We start from the raw sequence: 23,110 nt of genomic DNA on the forward strand, positions 1-23,110 counted from the left end.
CGTGGGCGTGGCTTCCGGGCGCGGCCCGATCCGCGGGCGTGGCTTCCGGCCGCAGCCCGCAAGCGCGGCCAGAAGCGTGGGCGTGGCCCGATGCCCTGCCGGTCCCCAGCCTAATAAAGGTTGGGGACCACTGCCTTAGCTGATGAGTCGCTGGAGGTTTCGTCTGCCTAGCCGATCAATTCGCTTACTCAACCATCCCAGGGTAAGCAATTCTCTTAGTAAAGCATTCCCCTCCAGGAAAAGGCTAGCGCCCATTGTATTCCCACATACAATGGGCTTTGCCTCTAGTGTGATTATAAATCGCATTCTTTGGGGAGTTTTGGTAGTAGTCTGTGGCCTAGCGCTGGCTGAAGTGAGTGGGCTGTTCCACTTCAGATTGTGGGTGGTATTCAAATGATGGCATCCTCCCTCCCCAAGGAAAAATAATCTTATGTGAAGAAGGATAATGTTTCAGGAAGAAAGCTAGGCTGGGGTGCATCTCCCTGGCTTCTCCTTTTCTTATGTGTTGGGAGCATTCAGTCTTGTGTTCCCCCTTGTGGTATGGACTAGTACAGATCAAGCATTGGTTTAGGACTTGAGAGAAGACTAAGCATTTGCGCTCTACCTTGTTTAAACCACATTTTAGATAGTATATGTAAAATAAAATATATATAACTGATCAGAAACTGTTCTGCTCCTGAAATGAATCCCTGACTATCAACGCAGCTCTGTCCAGTTAAATGTCTATCGGTGCTCAGCACTTACTAAGGGCGTTCAGGACAATTTTACACTTCCTTGCTGCTTATAGATAAAAATAATGACACAACTGATAGTGTTGCCAGGTTCTTTGCAGCAGTGATGAAAGTTTGCAATAGGATGGTCTGTGCCAAATGAACTTGAGAGCTGTGTTGCCTTAGAGTCATTTATTGTCTGTATACATTCCTATTGCATGTGTTATTTAGCATAATAATACTTGATTTTGCAATACCTTAAATCCTGGTTTTAACAGATGTATCACATCATTGTATGCTGGTCTATGATCATAATAAAGGTCTGTCTATTGCTCTCACCCTTTCCAAGAAGCATTTTGCATATGAACCATTCCATTCACACAGGCTGAAATATTGCATTTCATCTTCTGAATGTGGGGGCTGGAAGTCCAATATTATTTAAAATGCTTTTAATGGAATCTTTACATCTCATTGAGTTATAAGGCTGAGCTGCAAAGGAACAATTTTCTGTTTGCTTTGTTCATTTTGTTACAATTACAGCATGCCTATATATACGTTGTTTGGTGCACTCAAATGTTAAAACAAGTGGAATGCTGACGCAGGTTCTGCTTGCAGGTATTAATGGTATGTCGAATTACCACTTTGTCAGTGGAAACTTGTGACCTGTTTTATTTAGTGTGGTGCATTGGTGCACAAGACAAAAAAAAGTTACCCCCCCCCCAAAAAAAAAGCAGTGAAAAGTAAGGCACAGCAAAACCAGCCACAGTTAACAGGGGTGAGATTTACTTTTTATTATTGCTGTGTTTAAGTAAGTGGGGGAGGGGATTGTACTGGATGCTGCAGTGCACTACTTGAAAATCAAAGCTGGGATGTATTTCTTCAGTTCCCCACTGCCTCTCCCTTCTTCCACAGAGCTCAGGGCTGTATACAACATTCCACTCCCTTCCCTTTTATCCTCAAAGCAGCTTGGTGTCATGGCTTAAGTTGAGAGTGGAAGACTGGCCCACAGTCACCTGCTAAGCTTCATGGCAGAATGAGGGCTTGGACCTGGCTCTCTCAGATCCTAAACTGGCACTCTAGTTACTGGCAATGTAATGTCTGTGTGCAAATTCCAGAGCCCATGGAAATCATGCCTGGACTGCCATGCCCTTGCCTCAGTGGCCACTGCTACCTCCCACCCCCAATGCTTCCTCCTTTTGGCATGGAGGAGGAATGTAATACGAGCACAGGAGACTCCACTAGTGTCTTGCCTGTGCAGCCAGTATCCCAGTGTCCTCTTGCCCAGCCGCCATGTTGGCTCGCAAAGCCAGGCGGGGAAAGACCTGGGCCCAAGCAGGCATATGATGGCTCATGCCCGCACTACCTTCTGATGGGTAGGCCCTCCCCATTCCCCAAAACTAGCCAACCCCTGTGAGGCTTATTTGCAGCCTCTTCATTGTCTTTCTGAAGGAGTTTAAGAGGACCAATGTTGTTTTATTCTATTACATTCCAATTACATTTATGCAATTATGCATGTAAAGATAAGAATCTAATACGTTAATAGAAAGCTGAGTGCTAGGTCAGTGATGACAGCAATAAGGCCCAGGAGTGGCTGTTCTTGGATCTGCCTTGCACTATTGGCATTTGATGACATCACATGACTGCAGTAACGTGGGCCATGGGTGCCATGTTCACTGGGGTGCTGAAAGTACAGTTTTTTGGTTCAAGAATATTAGCACTGTTCTCTTAAACAAGAGCGCTTCCTTATCTGTGCCTCTTTTTACCATCTGGTTGCTGTACTTGGTTTGAACCATGCAACCTTTCTTAGAGTGGCATTTTAACCACCACCACCCCTTTTGAATGCTGCTGCTTTACAATTCTCTTTGGACTGTTTACCCCATTGCCTCTGGTGTATGGTCAGCCCCTATTGACTGAGGAATGTAGATATACTATCCATCCCCATCTTCATCCACCCTGATATAGATGCACCATTGGTTGGGGAAGTAACCACTGAACATAGACCACTAATAGTGAAATCTTATATATTTATAGCATGGTTCAACTACAGATGATTCCCATCCAGTCTCTAATAACAACATGCAAATTGTGCCTTTGCTCCTCTGCAATGTTGTTTATCCCTCTTTGTTGCAAGCTGCATAGGCTGATGAGCATTTTGTTTGTATTTTCACATTTTTCCTCCTGATGCATTTAGCACCTTCCCAGCCTCTCTGTGGAAAATGTCATGCATGAAGCCATCTGTAAATTGGCATAAAGTCAAGCCCCTGTCTAAGTGTTCTGGAAAATGCCCGTCTCATTTTGTAGGCGTTGTACAGTTTTCCCCCTCCCTTTAAAATAAAATCAGCTGTGGTCAAATTTTGAAGAACTAGCGTGGTACTATGGCTCAGCGAAAGACCCCTTGTATGCAGAAGATCCCGGGTGCAATCCCCAGCACCTCCAGTTCCAAGGATAGGTGATAGAGCAGGGGTAGTCAACCTGTGGTCCTCCAGATGTTCATGGACTACAATTCCTGGGAGCCCCTGTCAGCATTTGCTGGAAGGGGCTCCTGGGAATTGTAGTCCATGAACATCTGGAGGACCACAGGTTGGACTACCCCTGCAGTAGAGGATGTGAAAGTCCTCTGCCTGAGACCCTGGAGAGCCACTGCCAGTCTGAGCAGACAGTACTGGTCCTTGATAGACCAAGGGGCTGATTCAGTGTAAGGCAGCCTGATTGTTCAGACTCTGAGTCTCCTTCCGGCCTTGGATGATCATTGTGTGTTTTTCTTCTTTTTTATATTGTTTTATCATCCTCGTAAGCTGCTTTGGGCCAGTTCAGGAAGAAAAGTGACAAATACACACACTATTGGTAAGCTGGAGCTTAGGTTTCTTTTAAATGTGACCTTGTAGAGATTCTTGGCAAGAAATGTCCGCATTTAATCTTCTTGTTACGCAAAGGTAGAAGAGAGGGATAAATCTTCAGTGTTATGCATTTTTTGCTGGAAAATGACTGCAGCCTTTTGAGAATTAGCATAGCTTTACCACAGAGATGTTCAACTAATCCTGTTGAAGGGACAACTTTCATGGCTTAATGTAGAGCTGTGATAGGAAAGCAATCTATGCCTCCGATATATATAAAATATGAGTGTGGTATATCAGCCCTGCTGTGGACTAAATCCTTTTTAGAGATGACTTGGCTCGAACATCCTATTTCTTTGCAATATATATTCATGCCTCCTTAGAAGTTTTGATCGCGAGTCAGTCATTTTCCTTCTGCAGAGAGTCCTATTAACCTGTGAATCAATATTCTACCAAATAGAAAAATCTTGCAAATATGCGGTTTGCTTTGACTCCAGATGTTAAATATTCAAACACTGTGCCTCTGCTTGATTGTAAGGTCCCTGGTTACCATTATTTGGAAGTGCAATAATACTTCTCCTGTGCCTGTCAATTAAATCAGACAGCCCTGAGCTTGAAGATGCTTTCCTATTGGCTTTGCAGTAAAGCGTTACTGTTGACTAACGGATGGATGGATGAATGGATGGATGGTTGGCGTAAGTCACAGTGGATCTCAGTTCACATTTTGTCTACGCATTGAGCCTCATGTCTGCTGTAAAGCTGATCATGCTCTCTGAGGCTGTTTCCCACCAGTAAGATGAAAATCAGCTTGACTACTGAGCAGGCATCCCAGTAGCCAGAGAAAGGTAGGGTTCTTTGCCCCTCATAGCACTTTGGTATTCCCAGTAGGTGCCAGAAATAGACATCAACTTGCAAACTACTAGTGTACACAAAACTAAGTTGTTTATAGAGGGTATTGAATGGGGGTGGCCAAACTGTCAGTCTCCAGATGTCCGTAGACCACAATTACCATGAGCTCAGCTGGCAGGGCCTAAGGTAATTGTAGCCCATGGACATCTGGAGAGCCACAGTTTGGCCACTCCTGCTATAGAATATAGTGCAGAATCTTGGGTTTGCTGCTGTTGTTTGAAAGAATGCACACTGCTCATGTATTCCATAGAACATGCCACAATGTGGAGAATAAGCGTGGTCCATCTGGATTATGTTTTCTGCTAATCAGTGAGTACCTTTCTGGACACATCAGTGAACTGTGGTCCAATGGAGACAAAGCTCTGGATTGTATCTGGGAGGACTGCATGAAAGCCTTATCCTGGTGTCATTTGGTAGCCTTGGGCAAGTTGCTTTTCCAGTTACCCATCTGCTGCAGAACTGCTGGAGCTGAAAGCAGTTGCCTATCAGATACTCTATTTAAATTGTAGGGATAAAATAATGTTGTGAGCATGGGTAGCCTATTGACCTGAATCAAAAATTAGGTTACTTACACACAGAGAGAAAGAGGGGTGGGGAGTTCTGTAAAGGAAAATAAGGGATCATCTTAAATTTGCACCAAACCTTTTTGTGCATAATCTGTTTGGGGAAGGGTATTGTCCTGTGCATTTCTGGCATTGGGGTGGCCGAGCGTGATGTCGCATTCAGTGGGAGTGTCTGGGTGATGTCACTTTTGGTGACATGATTTCCAGGGGCATGGCAGGAAGGTGTAGCCTGCTGGCAGCACTTCCATGGTTTCTCAAAGCCTGAAGAGAAGGCTTGTCCATACAGGGTTGCCGCAAGTCATGACTGTGGAATTTTGCATCGCTCTCCCTGTCAAAGTCAGGCATCTAGGTTTAGTGAAGGCTGGAGTTTCTTCTGGATTCCCTCATTAATGGAAAACAGCAAGGTATTGTGCGTGCTGGTATTTAAGGGTTTCAGGTAAATTAGTGAATCACTTTCTTCTCATTGTCCAGAAGTACTGGTTTGATAGTTCCAGGGAATCCTGGGAATTGAAATCCTGCACAGGAGTGTGGACTGCAGGTCCCTGAGAACTTTCTGAATGCCATCCTATGAATGCAAGTCCCCAGGTGGGACCTGGGAATCTCCTGTTTTACAGCTCATCTTCAGGCAGCAGTGATCAGTTCCCCTGGTGAAAATGACTGCTTTGGAGGGTGAACTCCATAGCATCATACTCCACTGAAGTCCCTCTCCAGCCCAAAATCCTGCTGACTCCCAGCTGCACCCTCAACATCTCCTGGTGTTTGCCAACCCAGAACTGGCAGCCCTATCCAGCAGCAGTTTCCAGAACCAGAAGGGAAAACAATGACTGTTCAAAGAATAGTACACTGACACTATCTTGCACAGTAACTAAGTTTATTTCATTATTCTTTATCTGTTTAGAATATTTCTGGGTTACCTCTTCAGAGCCTTGCTCCAGGCAGCTTACAGTTAGAAATCACCACATAATATGCAAGCCATTAAAATACACAAGCAGCCTTAAAGCTAGCCATAAAACAGAGCAGATAATTAAAAACCTAGTAATATAAACCTGTCACTAAAAGCTTGGATAAACATCTGCCTGGGGTATGTGTAGCAATCCGGGAGATTTGGGGGGGGGGGCAGTGCATAAAAAAGGGCAGTGGTGTGCAGTGCTGTCTCTGGGTAAAGAGCCAGAAATGATGTCACTGCGTGGAGTGATTCTCTAGGAAAGACCAGAGAATGGAGAAATTCATAGTGAGTTGCTTGGTGCAGTGATGGCCCTACCTTAGTGCTCCATTGAGCAGGTGTTCGGAGACCAGTGGGGCAGGAGTTTCCCTGCCAATACAGGACAAATGGTAGGGCTATAAAAATGTTTATCCTAGAAACATAACAATATAATTAAAGGAGAGCCACAACCATTTTATGGATGGCTAAGTGAAGTTGTTCTAGTGTGTCTCCCATTTTAATCACCACCACCCCCAAATTCCATGCGGAAACAATACCCTACTGCTCCTTAAAAGAGAAACAAAAAGAGAATCAAAGAAGACCTTCATTATTTTAGCTTATTTTAATGGATTTTGTGTCTCCTCATTTACCATCTATTGCCTCTGGGCAAATTTTCAACAGTTGTGGAGTTGAGAAAAAAATCAAGGGAAGTTATTTGCTAGGAAATCATAGTTAAGTAACTCATCTAAGTAAGCTTCCTAATAAAGTAATCTAAGAATCAATAATCTAAGTAATAAAATGTACATGGTATGAACGTTTTAGGAAGAGGTGTGTTAGAAAAGAGCTTTATGAATTGTGATGTGAATAATATTTAACACAGTACTTTCTACCACTCCATTACTTATAAGAGCTTGGGAGCATAAGGACAGCCTTTCCAATGCCTACATTCCTCCAGCATATATTAACTAGAAGTCCATTGTGTGCAGAAAGCAACAGGCTTTGGAAAAGGGGGATGAGCAACAGGCCTTCTTCCTTTGCATTGCCACCTCTGCATTGTCAAAAGCAATCTCCCCTTTGTTCGCCAATGGTGAACATGGCCTAGCAAATATTTACCGGGGGAGGGCTGCGCGTGGAAGAGAAGACTGCAGGTGGCCTGGGCCAGCCTAGAGAGAGGAGGGGATGCAGCATTTGTGGAGTGGGTGAATGTAGACCAGGGCAAGTGGCTACCTGAGTCTGGGTTCCCTTGGCTCTTTGCCTCCCCAACCATGCCGTCTGCACTAAAGATACGAGTAACAAAACAGATGTTCAGACATTTTGGCCTTTATAGCAGGGGTAGTCAACCTGTGGTCCTCCAGATGTTCATGGACTACCATTCCCATGAGCCCCTGCCCGCGTTTGCTGGCAGGGGCTCGTGGGAATTGTAGTCCATGAACATCTGGAGGACCACAGGTTGACTACCCTTGCTTTATAGAACCATAGCAATTACCCGGTACCTGAGGCAGATGCCTTCAGGATGTTGGCTTTACATGTTTGTTTTTTTCTCCTGTAGTGCTAAAAGTGGACTTGTTGATTTTTTTCTGTACTGATGTCACTCGTACTTACTCCCAACATTTCCTGGTGCAAAAGCTTGTTCCTGTCCTGAGAGGTTGCCAGCATTCCCGCATGTGGCCTGGACAACCACGTTGCCTTCTTGTTTCCAACCATCTTGTTCCCCGCCAGTTTCCGCCGCCTGCTTGTTTGTACTGATTCATTTTCATCCACTTATTGGTTCGATACATTTATTTTAGCAGACGATACACCTTCTCAGTGTCACCTCAGTTATTTCTACTGTGCGTGGATGTACGAGTACAATTTTTCAAAAATAACATTAATAGCAGCAGCAAGGGAGGCCTGTAGGTTGTGGGGGAAGGGGGGGAGTACATTTGTATAAAAAACATTGGAAAGACTATTTATCGTATTGCACGTGTGAGAAATATAGCCAGGAGATCCTAAGATTGCCTGGTTGCCAGGCCAGAGAGGTGAAAGACTAGTACCAGTATGCTAACAAAATCAAAATATGCAGCAGATGTTTTTAACCTGTTAACCAGAAGGAAGAGAAAAGCTGCTTCTTTCCCTCTGTTTGACAGAATAACTTAACAGTGAGACTGGCCTAGCATTGAACTCCTGCTGTTCTGTTCCTTGATGGTTGTGTCTCTGCTTCCCCCCTAGCTCCGCAGAGGAACTTTGAAATTGCCTTCAAGATGTTTGATCTGAATGGTGATGGAGAAGTGGACATGGAAGAGTTTGAACAGGTACATTTTTCTTGGTGCTTTAGCTTGTAAAAATTATATATTAAGTCCTCTTCGAAGTCCTAACTGCTGGCATCTGTCTCTATAAGAGGTCTTGAAATGACAGTCAAATGCATGGAGGCACGTCAAGAAAGTAGCCCGCCAGGTGTTTTTCCATTTTGTCAGGCACAGCTACTAGCACCATATTTTCTCTCTGGTCACCTAGCCATGGTGATCCATGTGACAGTCACCTCCAGATGAGACTTCTGTAACTCGCTCTAAGCAGGCCTGCCCTTGTCTCTGACCTGGAAATTGCAGCTGGTGCAAAATGCAGCTGCTGGGGTCCTCACAGGAACACCTTGGAGGACCTATATCCAGCCAGTGCTGAGGCAGCTGCACTGGTTACCAGTTGTGGCCTGGATCAGGTTCAAAGTTTTGGTTTTGACTTTTAAGGCTCTACTCAGTCTGGGACCTACGTATCTGAGGGACCATCTGTCGCCCTATGCCCCCTCAGGGCTCTGCAGGTACCAACTTGCTGGTCATTCCTGGCCCCAGAGAAGCTCGCCTGGCTTCAACCAGGGCCAGGGCCTTTTCAGTCCTGGCCCCTACCTGGTGGAATGAGCTTCTGGAAGAGTAGTGGGCCTTGCAGGAGCTTCTGGCATCCCTCAGGGCCTGCAAGACAGAGGTCTTCCGCCAGGCTTCTGGTTAAGGCCAGTGCTGTAGAACATTGGATGTCACCATGTTGATCTATTATCAATGGTGGCAGCACATCTTGTCTGTGGCGCCCTCCAGGGTGGGGTTATTCTTACTGCCACACTACTATTTACTGTTTTAGTTGGTTTTAATGGGAGTTTTATTGTATGGGGGTTTTATCATGTAACCCGCTGAGAGTGATGGGAAATAAATAGAATTAATTAATTAATTAATTAATGTATCACTTACTGGGAGCATGCCTCTTAACAGAAGACTTGCCGTTGATTTGTCACACTTCTCTTTGCGCAAAGTAACTAGAGGCATTCTCTCCGTTCTCTAACTCAGAGCCATTTTTTCCCACCAAGTGTGCTTTGGGGGGCCAAGACAAAACTGGGGCAAAATCCAAGTGAAGGCAAAGTACTGGTTCACGAGAATAGGTTTTCTGTGATCTCTAGGTAGAGGCAAAACCATCTCTTGGTAGAAAAAAATGGTTACCTGAATCCTAAGATAGGATGCCTGCAAGTATTATAGAGAAAAAACAATGAGAATGTCAAGCAAGGATTGACAAAATCCGGAAAAGCACTGGTCTCTGAGGAAAACTGTGTATGTGTGTATTTTTAACATGAAATCTGAACTGGGTGCATTTTTGAAGTTATTGGTTTCCTTGCCAAAAAGCACTTCATTTCTGCCATATTTGGTAATATCTCAGATTAAGAAAACTTGGACCAAGAAAGGTTGATTTTAGGGAAATAGCTAATCAAGTAGTGAGGGGGCAAAACCCCACTTTCTCATGATGCCACACATAGCCCCTGGAAAACCCCAAAGCCAGCTTCTTATATGTGTTCATGCAATTAATTTATTTTGCTTTAAATTCAGCGTATTTGGGTTTTGCTCAGCTTGCTATTCTTGTGTCAGAAAGGCTCTTTAGTCGTTTGAAACTTTACAAAATACCGTTAGTGGTAAATTGAGAGAACTGTTCAAGAGTCGGAACAACAGAGGGGGCGGATGGGGAGGAAAGGTGAAAATATTTTCAGGGGGAAAAGAACAATTAAGCTGGATGCCTGCCAAGCAGAAACCAAAGGAATACATTTGGAGATGAAGAAATAAACAAGTTGTTTACCAGTTATTTCAATTACCACTAAGTTGCACTGGCACAAAGCAGCGTCATGTTCCCTTGCGTGTCGCTCAGCCAGGTTGGGGATCCAATCAGCACCTCCTTTTTGAAAACACAACACACTGGAAATGAATTCAAGAGCAGGTTTATGTGTGCCAAATTGGAGCTCCCTAGGCTTGACTCAGTACCTTTAAACAATTGCAAAGCATGTTGTACTCGGTGGCCTGTCGTTGGCCCTGAAATTAGACCGAGGGTGCCTGGGGAGTGGCATTCTAAAGTATATTGCTTTAATAAATATGCCTTACACATCTGTTTCCAGTGGCATAGGCATGAAAGTTCATATCTCCTGCTAAGTACTGATTGTGACTGGTGTGCAGAGAACCTGTTGTGCAGGTCTGGCTTAAGGCCCGTGTCAGAGAAACTGTGCTGCTCACCCCACCCACAGTATCTCTTGCACACTGCAAAAGCAGGATTCGTCCAGGCTCTTACTGCACATGCCTGTGTTCCGTTTGGCAAGTGCAGGCCTTTAGATGTTTCAGGACTCACTCCCTTGGAGGAACCAGAATCCTGCAGGTCTGTCCAACCTTTCCGTGGCCTATCCCTGAGGCAAGAGGCACTCCCTTGGAACATCCCCGTGTGGCCGGGGAAAATTCCTTGCAACTCAGCAAAGTGTCAGAAACTGATGAGCAGGACCAGATCTGTGGGTTCCAACCCATTGTTTTCAAAGACCGTATTATGGTAATAGTGAAACCACTAGTGCTTCCAGACTTTTTGCTTAATGCTGTGTATCAGTGGTTACAAAAGAATCACTACTACATTGTCATTGTGGAATCACCATGAACATTGATGGAACCACACAGTTCTTCCTCTTATTTGTCTGTGGGCACCTGTGGCATTACCTGGTTACCTGGAGGCTCCAACCTAGATAAGAGACTAGGGAAGGGACTGAGCTAAGTGGGGCTGCACTCCTTCCTTCTGTTTGGCGACACTGATGAGGTGAGTGATAAGGTGTGCCATTCACCAGTGCTTGTGTGCATAATATACCTACGGGAGCTGGGGGTATCAGATTCACCTTGGCTCAGGGGCCAGGTTTTAGAACCAGGCTGAAGCATCCTGGCAAGGCAAGCCCCTGGTTCCTTGCACCTAGGTGCCGTGGCACGGCCAGGATTCAGCTGCTCTTTCCAGAAGCTGGTCTGACCAGTGGCTGCAGTTGCACGCTGTTTTTGTGGAGCTGAGGATATTCGTTCTGCTCCAGAAGCAAAAACGATATGCCAAGAACCATGTGGATCAGCTCCATTGGTACCATGAAGGAGACAAGAAAAACCCAAGGCAAAGTCCTAATGACAGAGAAGAGGAGGCCAAGAGAATGTTTGGCAGGCACCACACCGTCAGATGTGCGGCATGCAAGCAAGACCAAAAAAAAGGGCAGCAGTCTGCCAGTGAGGACTCCAGCACCATTCAGCCTTTTGAAGACCATCTCACGTTGTGTCTGTTTCTTATGCAACAGCTGTCATCATCTCAACAGGTGCAACTTTCACCTTTGCTGTTGGTGGTGGAGTGGGGCAAGTGACGGCAAGCAGCATTCTTAAAAAGAGCTTTCCTTGGGTTCTACATTGCGTGAGCAGAGCAACACAAGTAGACGTCAACTTTCCCTGTTTTCTGTTTCATTTTCTGTTGTCCCCCACCCCCAAATCCTGAGGTGGAACCAGAAACATGGAGGACAAAGGGTGTGTGTGACAAAAATAACGCCCTCCTTTTCTACTGGCAAGAGGCCTGTTCATAATCAGAGCAGTTGCTCTGTAGAGTGGGGCAGGTGAATAAAATGGCAGGGAAGCACAGAGATTGGGTAATGGAGGAAGAAGCCCCCACCAACCACTCCACTATTTCAGTTGTGGCAGTTCACATCTGAAAGTATGAACAATGGAGTTGTTTTGGAAACTAAATACTACTGTACCTATCATAAGCATTCGGGGAGAAAATGGAGGATATTGGTGGGAGATACTGGATGGAAGCTGGTATTATCCAGAAACAAATAATGTCAATGTCAGAGGAAAAAGGCTAGTGTACAAATCCCACCCAACACCTGCTGTGAGCCCCATGCTTAGGAGAAGGCTCTGGCTCTGGTTGAGGTCAAGTGGACTTCCTTAGGATCACTAGGTTGGAGGTGGCGGAGTGCAGAGCTCTTTGAGGAGTGTAGACTGAGAGGCAGTCCTTCAAGAACACTGGGCTCAGACCACATATGGCCTTGAAGGTAATTACCAAAACCTTAAGCCTGATCTGGAATTCGCCGGGTAGCCAGAGCAGTTGTTGGAGGATGGGCCGGATTTGGGACCTCCTATGGTGTTGCTGTCTTCTCTCTTAAAACTCCATCTCCCTTAATAATTTTATTTCTCTATTGAAAATTTTGAAAAAAAATTAATGAATGTTATTGTCTTCCCCCCTTCAGCTGTAGCCCACTGTTCTTCCCAAAATGCTGCTCCTGGGGGAATGGATGCACATTGGGGGTCTGCAGCTGGAAGAGGGAACTGGTGGGAATTACCCCACCCCTTCCTGTTAATGGAAAATGTTGTCTAGATCCATCTCTTTGTTTGCTTGTTTTGAAGGCTTCTTAGCTGTGTCTCCAGAGAATGGCTGGGCAATGACTTACAGCCCATTAAGAAATCCAAACAGCAATTACATGTCATTAACATGTCATTAACATCATTGGCATAAGATAATCCAAAAACAGTAAAGTCCAGCAAGTGAAAAGGTATCAAGGAGCATCAAAATTAACTAAACCTCAGCTGGGAACATGTTTTTGTTAAAAAGGATTTAGATGATAATTTTTTAAAATTCCAGTCATGGGGAATTTTGGCAGTTCCCTTAAAGAAAACTTTTTAAAAACCCAAAATCTGGAACCTTTTTTCCAGCAGAGAAAATTGTGCTTGTGTTCGTGTGTCCCTCACCCACTTCTCCTGCTAGAACGATTCAGTGACATCGGCTATCAAAAATGTGCCCTTCGGGATTCTATCTGCTCTGCTATCTCCTACGGAAAATGCCGCATTCCGTATGCCTACTTAATGAATATTTATTTGAATATTCAGAATGGATAGGCCCGTGACCAATATGCAAAGTTATCCTTTCCTTCCTAGGAACAGACTACACTCCTTGGATATTTTCTTATGCTAAGATTCGAGGTTTTCTTTTGTGACCACTCAGGGTAGGTAGCATTTAAATCCAGCAAAATAAAAATGACTCAGTTTTCTGAAGCAGTCCCCAGCTGAATTCCAGAATAAGCGTAGGAATGCTGCCAAGACATGAGGCTATGTCATGTCTTGGCTTTCTGTTGATGACTTTTGTTTTTCAGCCTCTCCACCCTACCACTCGCCCCCTCCCCCCGTATTTGCATTGCCTGGCTGCTAGGCGCTAGATCATTTTGATCCGCATATATTCACATTTACGTTTGCAAATACACTGTGGCCGGGTTGGGGCAGATTGCATTCCTAATCATATCAGTGGTGACTGCTATCAGGATTCATTGCAGTTTGCCAGCTGCCGGGATTTGGTTTTGACCTTTTAGCATATTGGAACATAAGGATCACTATTAATGTCTGCAAGAGTCTATTCTGTGGCCACAGACTTTAATCTCAGGGTTGGAATAATTTAGGAAGGTTTCTACAGGAACTGTGGAATTCCGCCACAGAGATTTGGTTTCCCTGTGTGTCTGCTTGTTTGATAATAGTGCGCGTCACGGTACTTGCTTAATAATAATTTCTTGCGTGTCGTTTTTATCGTCCTGTAATGTGGCTTTGATTTCACTACAACAGACCGATAGTTCTGAACTTCAGAGGCAGGGATCTTCAAGGAAGGCACAACGTTGTGCCTTGGGAGACATGAGCCCCTTCCTTGATCTGCTTTACCCTACCCGGTTATTTGCACATCGTTGAATAGTGGGGTCTGCACTTTATGCCAGGTTTGAAGCAGAGTCATCATGGCATAAATGTTAGCTCCTACTCTTCAAAGGCAAAGGCTTTTAAGACACGATGCCAATAAGACTCTTGAACTGTCTTGCTTGAAGCTAATGGAGCCACCCCTTTGGAAAGCTGAGTGGGGCCTATAGCATAGTGGCTACCAGGCTTGTAGCCAGAACATTTTTACAGGGGGAGGAGGAGGTGAGATGCGTACAGGTGTTATCAGCCATCATTATTTTTCTCAGCCTTACTTGACCAACCCTTTGCAAGCTAATCCTGTTCTAGTCAATTGCATAGAGCAGGCTTTCTCAGCCAGGGTTTTGTGAAACTCGGGGGTTTCTTGATGGCCCTGGAAGGGTTTGCTGAGTGGGTGGGAGTTATTTAACTTTTTATATATGTATTTTAAATGTGTTAAACATTTAACAGGTAATATTGGCCATATATGATCATGTCAAACCTCCCCCCCCCTCCCTCTCAAAATGGCCAATGATGGGCCTGGAGGGGGTGGGGAGGGAAGAAGCCCTGGGTGGGCATGTATACAACTATGCTTCCCAACCATATTGTGCACGATTGTGCCACTTCTGGGGTTTCTCGAAGCCTGAAGAATGTTGCCTTCAGTAATGCCATTCATACAGCAAAGCTGCCAATTTATGAATCCACCACGCTGCTTGAATTTCTGTAATTGGTTTTCTTGACTTCTGCCATCTCTCAGGTTCAGAGCATCATTCGCTCTCAAACGAGCATGGGCATGCGTCACAGGGACCGCTCGACTACAGGGAACACCCTGAAGACCGGCTTCAACTCTGCCCTGACCACCTACTTCTTTGGAGCTGATTTGAAGGGGAAGCTGACCATCTCTCACTTCTTGGAGTTCCAGCGCAAGCTTCAGCATGACATCTTGAAGCTTGAGGTTAGTGCCCGACACACTGTGATGATTGGGGGATGAGCCACTGAACTCTTGTGCTAGACTTTGCTCCCATTCAGCTGGCTCTTGGTTTGGGGAAAGAAGAGATTTAGCCTTTGAAATGGAAGAGAATGTTAGGGCCATCGCTAATTAATAAACCCGTCTACAAATTATATCAGTATATATGTGATATTGAATGAAGGAGCCAAAAGGAGGAACGATGGCCTTTCATTTCGTAGCACCCGCCTAATTGGAATCCAGATGGCCCTTTTAAGGTGTGACACGTAGTTAATTGGCTCTTGAAAAGTTACTTTAAAACTGCCGTGCTTTCGTTTAAGGGCAATGCTCATACAGCAGAATGAATCAAAGCCAGCGCCTCTCTATAGACTGGTTTTTATAATGTCTCGTAATAGCTGACTTATAAGTCACCTTGAGCTTTCCAAGAAAGGTGGGGTGGAAACATTTTAGATACAGAACCTGGAGATGTTTTAGGGTAGTTTCTCTCAAACTGCAGCCCTCAGTGTAGGGGTTAGCGTGTCGGACTAGGATCTGGGAATCCCAGGATCAAATCCCCACTCTGCCATGGAAGTGTCCTGGGTCACACTGGGCCAATCACATGCTCCATAGGCTCCCCCGCCTCATAGAGTGGATGCGAGGATAAAGGGGAAGAGAAAAATGAAAGCAATTTCAGGTCTCCTTCTTGGGAGACAGGTAAAAATGAAGTAAATAAACGCTCCCTGAGGTATAATGTTCTGTCATTGCAGTCACTCAATAGTTTAGCCTCCACTGACAGGAAAAGTGTTATTTGGTTCTAAGATGCATTGATTTCCAGTAAGGCTGTGATGTACTAATGCCGTGGGATTAGATTAGCGAAGCCTCATTTGGATGATGTCGCCCGGCTTTGATCATTTGCATGGCAAAAGAACAGATTCCGGCTTGGATGCACCAGGGCATTCCTGCGGATGAAAGATTTCCGCCAGCGGAGCGTGAATTTCTTTCCTGCCCTCTCCTGCGGCAGGCAAAAACAACCCCCAGGAACAGCATTTTGGGAGCACGTTTTGGATGCAATTAGGCAGCTTACTGGAGGGATCCTAAGAGCGCATCTTAGAAGGCTGGGGAAGGGAGACTATTTTTAGCCCTGTCTTGGATAGTTCAGGCAAGACGGACCTCATCAGGACTTGGAAGCTAAGCAGGGTCAGCCCTGGCTAGTGCTTGGATGGGAGACGACCGAGGAAGACCAGGATCACTCTGCAGAGGAGGACAAAGCCATGGCTGAATGCCTCTTGCCTTGAAAACCCTAGAGCAGGGGTAGTCAAACTGCGGCCCTCCAGATGTCCATGGACTACAATTCCCAGGAGCCCCTGCCAGCGAATGCTGGCAGGGGGCTCCTGGGAATTGTAGTCCATGGACATCTGGAGGGCCGCAGTTTGACTACCCCTGCCCTAGAGGGTTGCCATACGTCAGCTGCGACTTGACCGCCAAAAAAGCAGGGCTGGTGGCACTGTGACTTACAAGAGAACAGAACAGTGCAGGCTAAGGATACTAGCGGCTGTAGGAGATAATAAATTTGATATCGGTTGAACTGTTGGTAGCACATTTCCTTGAAATACCTTCATCAGTATAAGAATTCAGTTACCTTTAAGTATATTTTCTGCCTGTTATTCACCCATGTGTATAGTACTTCTAAAAGAGAGGGAGAAAGATTGTGGGAACAAATCAAAAATATGTCTGCTTCTAGCAGTATTTTTTTCCCCAGCCGCTAAAGCAAAGCATAAAGGCGATGCTGTTCTCCCTCCCGTTGTTCCCAGCAGCCTGTCTTCAGAGGGAAATATTGAACTTGAAGATGGAGATTCTGCTTAGCCCGGCTAACGCAGGGCTAGGAGGTTCTTAGCAGGCAGATTCATGGGGGAAAGGTTTGCCTGCATTTTTCCTCATTTGTGCCCCTCAACCCCACTTCCGCTGTTGTAGGTTTCTTGCTGACAAACACAAGCATTCGGGTGCCTGTTGAGAGAATGGGCAGGGAAGGCAGAGTTAAGAAACAGGAGAAGCAGTTTGCACCTTAGGCTTGGGGCTTTGGGGTCCAGCAGTGCCGGTGAGGCCTTGGACAGCATCGGCTTGCTTCCTATTGCTCCTCCAGATCCCAAGCCTCAGAAGTATCTGCAAACTAATTCTGCATCCTGAAGTCTCAGAAGCACCAATAGGGGATCCATAGATTTCTTTGGCAAGGTTTTTAAGCACAAAGGGAGCATGTGAAGCTGGTGAGGGTTGAGTAGGTTTTCACAGGCATATATTTGCCTCCTATGGTTTACTTCTAAATCAATAGTCGCTTAATGCAATCATAAGTCTCTCAGGGCCGAAGATGAATATGCTAATCAGATTTCCGGCCATATATGCGGAGTGGTAATTTAGTGGTATTTTTGTTAATTAAAATGGGTTGTCATTCCTAACAATCATCTGAAATTGATCTCCTTCTTCTGAGAAATGTAATCGAGTATATATTAACTCTACTTTAAACTCTGTATGAAGAGCCATCGGAGAGATTATGTGGCCGTGAATCATATTTGCCAGGGAAAACTGCATTTCCATACATTCGTGAATGCTATTACTTTTTTTTTTTTTTAAGTTTTTCATTGGAGCCTTGCGCTCAGTTTTTGCTTCCTGCCGAGAAGAGTTGACATCTTGCAAACAGACCAAACCTGAGAATGGGAGGAGAGCAGGTAGAATCTACCAATCCAATTTCATTTCCTTCCCAGGGATTTAAGAGCTCTGGCAGAAGACCCTTTTCAGACATGAAATCAAATTGGTGTCTTTCCAGGGGAGGGTAATGGGGGGGGGGGGTTCTTACCATTTTTTCAACTCCCACTCACTGTTCATTTCAAAAGAAATGAAGCATTTGATTCATTTTGATTGACTCAATGCTAATTGTTTTTCATGCTTAGGTGGCCTATCCTAAAGTAAAGTCAGGATGCCAGAATCCCATTCCTTTATGTAAAAGAACTGTGCTCACACACACTGCTGATTCAGCATCTGAAGACGTCCAGCTGTTAATTTTACACCACTGGAATTTTAAAAGCACTGTTCATACTCATGTAGCTTCCTTCCTATTCCTTCTTCCCTTGCTCTTGCTGTTCCAAGTTGATCTTCCCATACCCATCTCTGGGACTAGCAGAGAAAAAGCTTGCAGGTGTGCGTGTGTGTGGGGGGGGGGGAGCCTGCAGAACTACTTCTTGCAAGCTAAGTTCCTTTCACACATGACTTGAAAGCTAAAGGTTCAATGCTTCTTTACATAACCTTTTTAATTGCTCATTAAGGTGTTGGAAACTGCTAGAGATGGTTATTAATTCTATCATTCTGTTCCAGGCTGCAGTATATTTGCAAGGTCAGTGCTATGTCAGAAATATCTCTCAAACACCAGACATCCATGAGAATCTTGTTATCACTGGGAGGTATATTTTTAACCTAGTTACTGCTTTTTTTTTAATGTCTACAGCAGCAGGAGAAAATGTGGAAACGATGGGCCCTAGGGTTTATCAGAAGTAATTTCTCTCTACCCACAACTGCTTTTTGAGGAAAGCCTTCTCTGGGACAGAATAAATGAACTACCCAAGACCTGAAGTGGGTTGGCTTGAGGGACTTGAGGGACTAGGTGTGTATATAGGTGTGTAAAAAGGCAAATGGGATTTATCCCATGATCTATCATGTCCAGATCATGGGAAGTGATGGTGCCGCTTTGCTCTGCTCTGGTACAGCCTCACTTGGAGTACTGTGTTCAGTTTTGGGCACCCCAATTGAAGAGAGATGTTGACAAACTGGAACATGTCCAGAGGAGGGCAACAAAGATGGTGAGGGCTTTGGAGACCAAGACGTATGAAGAAAGGCTGGGGGAGCTTGATCTGTTTAGCCTGGAGAGGAGACAACTGAGAGGGGATCTGATAATCCATCTTCAAGTATTTAAAAGTCTGTCATATAGAGGATGGAACAGAGTTGTTCTCTCTTGCCCCAGAGGGACAGACCAGAAACAATGGGATGGAATTAATTCAAAAGAAATTCCGTCTAAACATCCGGAAGAAGTTCCTGACAGTTAGAGCGGTTTCTCAGTGGAACAGGGTTCCTCGGGAGGTGGTGGGTTCTCCATCTTTGGAAATTTTTAAACAGAGGCTAGATAGCCATCTGACGGAGAGGCTGATTCTGTGAAGGCAAAGGGGTGGCAGGTTACAGATGAGTGATTGGGATGTGAGTGTCCTGCATAGTGCAGGGGGTTGGACTAGATGACCCATGAGGTCCCTTCCAACTCTATTATTCTATGATTCTATAGGCTACCAGCGATGTGCCTAAAGACCGCGGAAGGTTATTGTACAATGCTCTTGGCACATGCAGTCATTGTCTATTACGCCTGGGGAATGGGAAGTTTGCCATGCCCACTGAGTAGGAACACAGGGGAAATTAGAAGATCCCCATTAAAGTGCACCGTAGGAAGCGTTCCAAATCTCTAATGTGAACTTGTGACTCTATAATGTGGGAATAGTTATAATACCACTCTAGAGAACAGTAGTCACGAAGCAGATTCAGGAGCGCATTGCAGGTGAATGTGCAGGAATCCCTAAATTGTAGGATCGCAGAAGTATGGTCAAAACTAGACAGTACTGTAGCATGAAAGATGGCATAGTGTCCTTTTGTTCTCCTGAACACAGTTGTACATTGGGGTGCTGCTTGTGAGTAGATGGATGGTAGAAAGGTGCTGAGATCAGTTCTGAGCCTTTACAAGAATAGGAATTGTGGCTTGGTAGACCGAGGTAGCAGAGTGCTTAGGTGCTAAAACGAAGTATATGATTACTTAATTCACTGGTTACTTGCTAGGAATTTTTAAATAGGTGAAGCTACATCTCACAAGCTACAATTTGAAGTGGGTACAGCTTGGGATAGTGGTTAAGAGCAGCGTACTCTCATCTGGAGAACTGTGTTTGATTTACCACTCCTCCTCCACATGCAGCCAGCTAGGTGACCTTGGGCCAGTCACGGTTCTCTCAGAGCTGTTCTTGCAGAGCACTTCTCTCAGAGATCTCTCAGCCCCACCCACCTTCATCATGGGAAGAGGTAGGGAAGGGTATTTGCAAGCCACTTTGGGACTTTTTCGAGTAGTGAAAAGTATTGGCTCCTCTTATCCATTCTGCACATCACATTCCAAGTGATGCTGAGATGTCTGACAGGAAGACTTGCCACAGGTGCTGACCATCACAAACATTTCACTTTCCCATTGCAATGCGTGTTCCCTCTCTTGGAGCTTCACAGTCTCCTCATCTCATAAGTCTTTACAAGCTTCTATGGGGATGTTATGGAAACCCATACTTTGAAAGGTGAACTATAGGCACAAATAGGCTCCATTCCTTCAGATGGTTTTGAATCAGAACTCTATGGGACCAGCCAATATTTCAAGGGAAGGAGGGTTTCAGTATAATGCAAACATTGCAGTGGAAGTGAACCAGAAAGACCACACACAATCCTCATGGAACACAGTGAATTCCTGAGGCAGCACTCTACCCGCTGAAGACGCCAAAAGCACAAGATAATGAACAAATATGTCTTTTGAAAACGGAAAATATCCCCATGACGACTGTCTTTGTTTCTGCCTCTGAGGCGTAGGAGGCACCCAACACTCCTGGCTGAAGTTTAGCAAGTTTTGAAAGTTCCAAAATTTGGGTTGAGTGTCCACAGCTGAAATCCATGCTTCACATGTTCAAAGCCCCACATTCATCATGAAATCTCACTTTAAAGAATATAGCAAACTAGGACTGGGGAAGAGCTTTGCCTCAGTCTCTGAAGAGCTGTTTCCGCTTGGGATATGGATTTTGTGTATCTCTGGGCACCTGTAGTTATCTAGTAGTTTGGGTTGAAAGATATGGAAGGATGGCAGGTGGTTGTGCAGCCTAGAGACTCTGAGCCTTTGTTTTTTCTGCCTTAGGCCAGTGGCACCATCAACACATTAGTCTAAATGAGATGGATGACAATAATCTGAGCCAAGCTCTAAGAATCATAGAGTTTCAAGGGATCATAGAGGCCATCTCATCCAGCCCCCTACTCAATGCAGGATCAGCCTGAAGCATCCAGATCAGTATCTGTCCAGCCACTGCTTAAAGACTGACAGTGAGGGGGAGCTCACCACCTCCTCATGCAGCCCATTCCACTGCTGAACTACTCTTGTAATTTGTGGGCTTCAGAGAAGAGGCAGCCAAGTGACTACAACAGTCCTTAAACCAGTGGTGACATCATATTCTTCTTACATCATCTCTTTCCTTAAGACAAAACCTTTAGCATCTGGAATCCTGTTTTCTTCCTTTAGTGTGCTGCATTCACTTCTAGTATTCAGGTGGGTAGCCCTGTGGGTTGGAAGCAGCAGAACGACATTTGAGTCCAGTGGCACCAACCTTTGACTCCAACTTTGTTCTCTTAGTAGAACTATTTCAGTGCCTCTGAAATATTGAGTGTTTTTATCTGAAAATTGTCCTTGCCTTCTCCCCGCTGCCTGACTTTGAGATTTTTTTTTTCATATTCAGGGCTAGCTGGAAATATTGATTTTTATTTTTATTTTGGGTTTATCAGAGATAACTTTGGAGGTTTAATTTTTGCAGTGCTGCCGGCACAGGATAAGGAGTAGCACAGCAGGAAATCAGTCATTTCAGAATTCTCCCACGAGCATCCCCTTAGTCTTTTTGCGCTGCCCGATTCCAGAAACCTCTGCTGCAGTTGAGACTTGGGAGGCGCAGAAGCCAACTGCCAGCTTGATGCCTTTCCAAGCCGAACTCACAGAGCTCCTTTCATTTTTGATTGACTGTGTGGAATATAAAGTAAATTAAATGTCAGGGTGCTACGACGGATTTTCATCACTGTGCACACAGCAGCTAGTTGCCAGGGAATTCTGTGGTTCTCGTTTCAGATCGTAGCAGCAGATGCAGGTCAACTTGCTTTCATAGGCCAGCTCTAATCCAGGCTGTGAAGCGCTTTCCTGGCCATGCTGCTTTATAAGCACAAGAACAGGGAGAAAGAACATGTTGACATTTGTGCAACCCAACCGAAGCCATCATTCCTGGGGTTTTTGCTTATAACCAGAACTCATTTGCTACGAGGGCCAGATTTGACATAAATTTCACTTTGTCCAGCTGCTTTGTCTTCTTGTAGTACTAAGGATTAGAGAGAGAGAGAGGGAGAAAGGTGGTCATCAGCTGTAATGCCAGAGATACAGACTTCATAAAGGACAGTAGCTGGTTAGCAAGTTGGTGGGTCCATGCAAGGCACCATGGGCTGCTGGGGGGGAGTGCAGAGGAAAAACCCACATGGACAGACTGGAGAGCCAGCAATGCACCACTGGGCACATGTCCCTGTGCTGCCAGGAGGGGGCAGATCCCTTCCCCAGTTCACCACCAGTGCTGTAAGCCCAGGCCCCAAGGCAAAACACAAAGCAGCTGGGTGTTGTAAATCCAGGATTCAGCTCCTTGAGTCCAGTCCTGATTTGTCCAAACATGGCGGTGTCATCACCATTCATTTGGCCACATTTCTCCGTAGCCAAGCAGTGCTTGAAGACAACACTGGAAAACCAGTGGTGGTGAAGTCATAAAATCCATGTTCACCTATCATGAAAAATTATATCTGAAGCTGTGCTTGATAAGCTTCAAATCAATAGTTTTAGATCTTGGCTTAATGAGCCCCCAACTAATTAACGGAGTAGCCCCTATTCAGACAATCACATTGCCTTCCTTTTCTTTAATAATTAAGTGGCTTCAGTTGGGTGACTACTGAGCCCTTGGATATTTCATCCCACAGAGGCCGGTGGCTTTAATGTCCAGTGGAACGTCATTATCCCTAATCTCTTTCAAGTTCTCAATGGAGGCCTTTTAAAAAAAAGACAAAAAGCATTCTAACAAGACCACAGCTGAAGAGCCTGTTGAAATAAGCAATATTATCTTGGGAAACAAATAGCAATTGATTATTCACTGAGGCGGGTGTTCCTTGGGGGAACTATATAACGAGCCATTTTTATTACATATTTAAGTGCTGTTATAAAGTATTTGCACATTGCATATTGAAGCAGTGTGTTTGGTTTGGTTAATTTTGAACTTGGAGCAAGCCTCCTTGGAGCAAGCCTCCTTGAAGCGTACACTTAAAGAATGTTTCCTTGTGTGGAAACCATCCTGGGCTGTTCTTTGTTCTTCCTAGCTTTTCTTATAGCCTATTTTTAGTGCTCCATTTTCT

The 23,110-nt window shown here is 45.0% G+C and overlaps 1 protein-coding gene across 4 annotated transcripts in view; it reads left to right on the forward strand.

Annotated features, from left to right (window-relative positions):
- MICU1 (mitochondrial calcium uptake 1) overlaps positions 1-23,110 on the forward strand; it is a 163,962-nt gene that overhangs the window by 84,246 nt on the left and 56,606 nt on the right. For all 4 annotated transcript variants that reach the window (XM_077350442.1, XM_077350444.1, XM_077350445.1 and 1 more), the window contains 2 exons: positions 8,147-8,229; positions 14,675-14,872. In XM_077350442.1, the coding sequence (XP_077206557.1) occupies positions 8,147-8,229; positions 14,675-14,872 (281 nt within the window). The remainder of the gene's footprint in view (positions 1-8,146; positions 8,230-14,674; positions 14,873-23,110) is intronic.

The sequence above is a fragment of the Paroedura picta genome, chromosome 8 (assembly GCF_049243985.1).
Source record: "Paroedura picta isolate Pp20150507F chromosome 8, Ppicta_v3.0, whole genome shotgun sequence".
NCBI lineage: Eukaryota > Metazoa > Chordata > Lepidosauria > Squamata > Gekkonidae > Paroedura > Paroedura picta.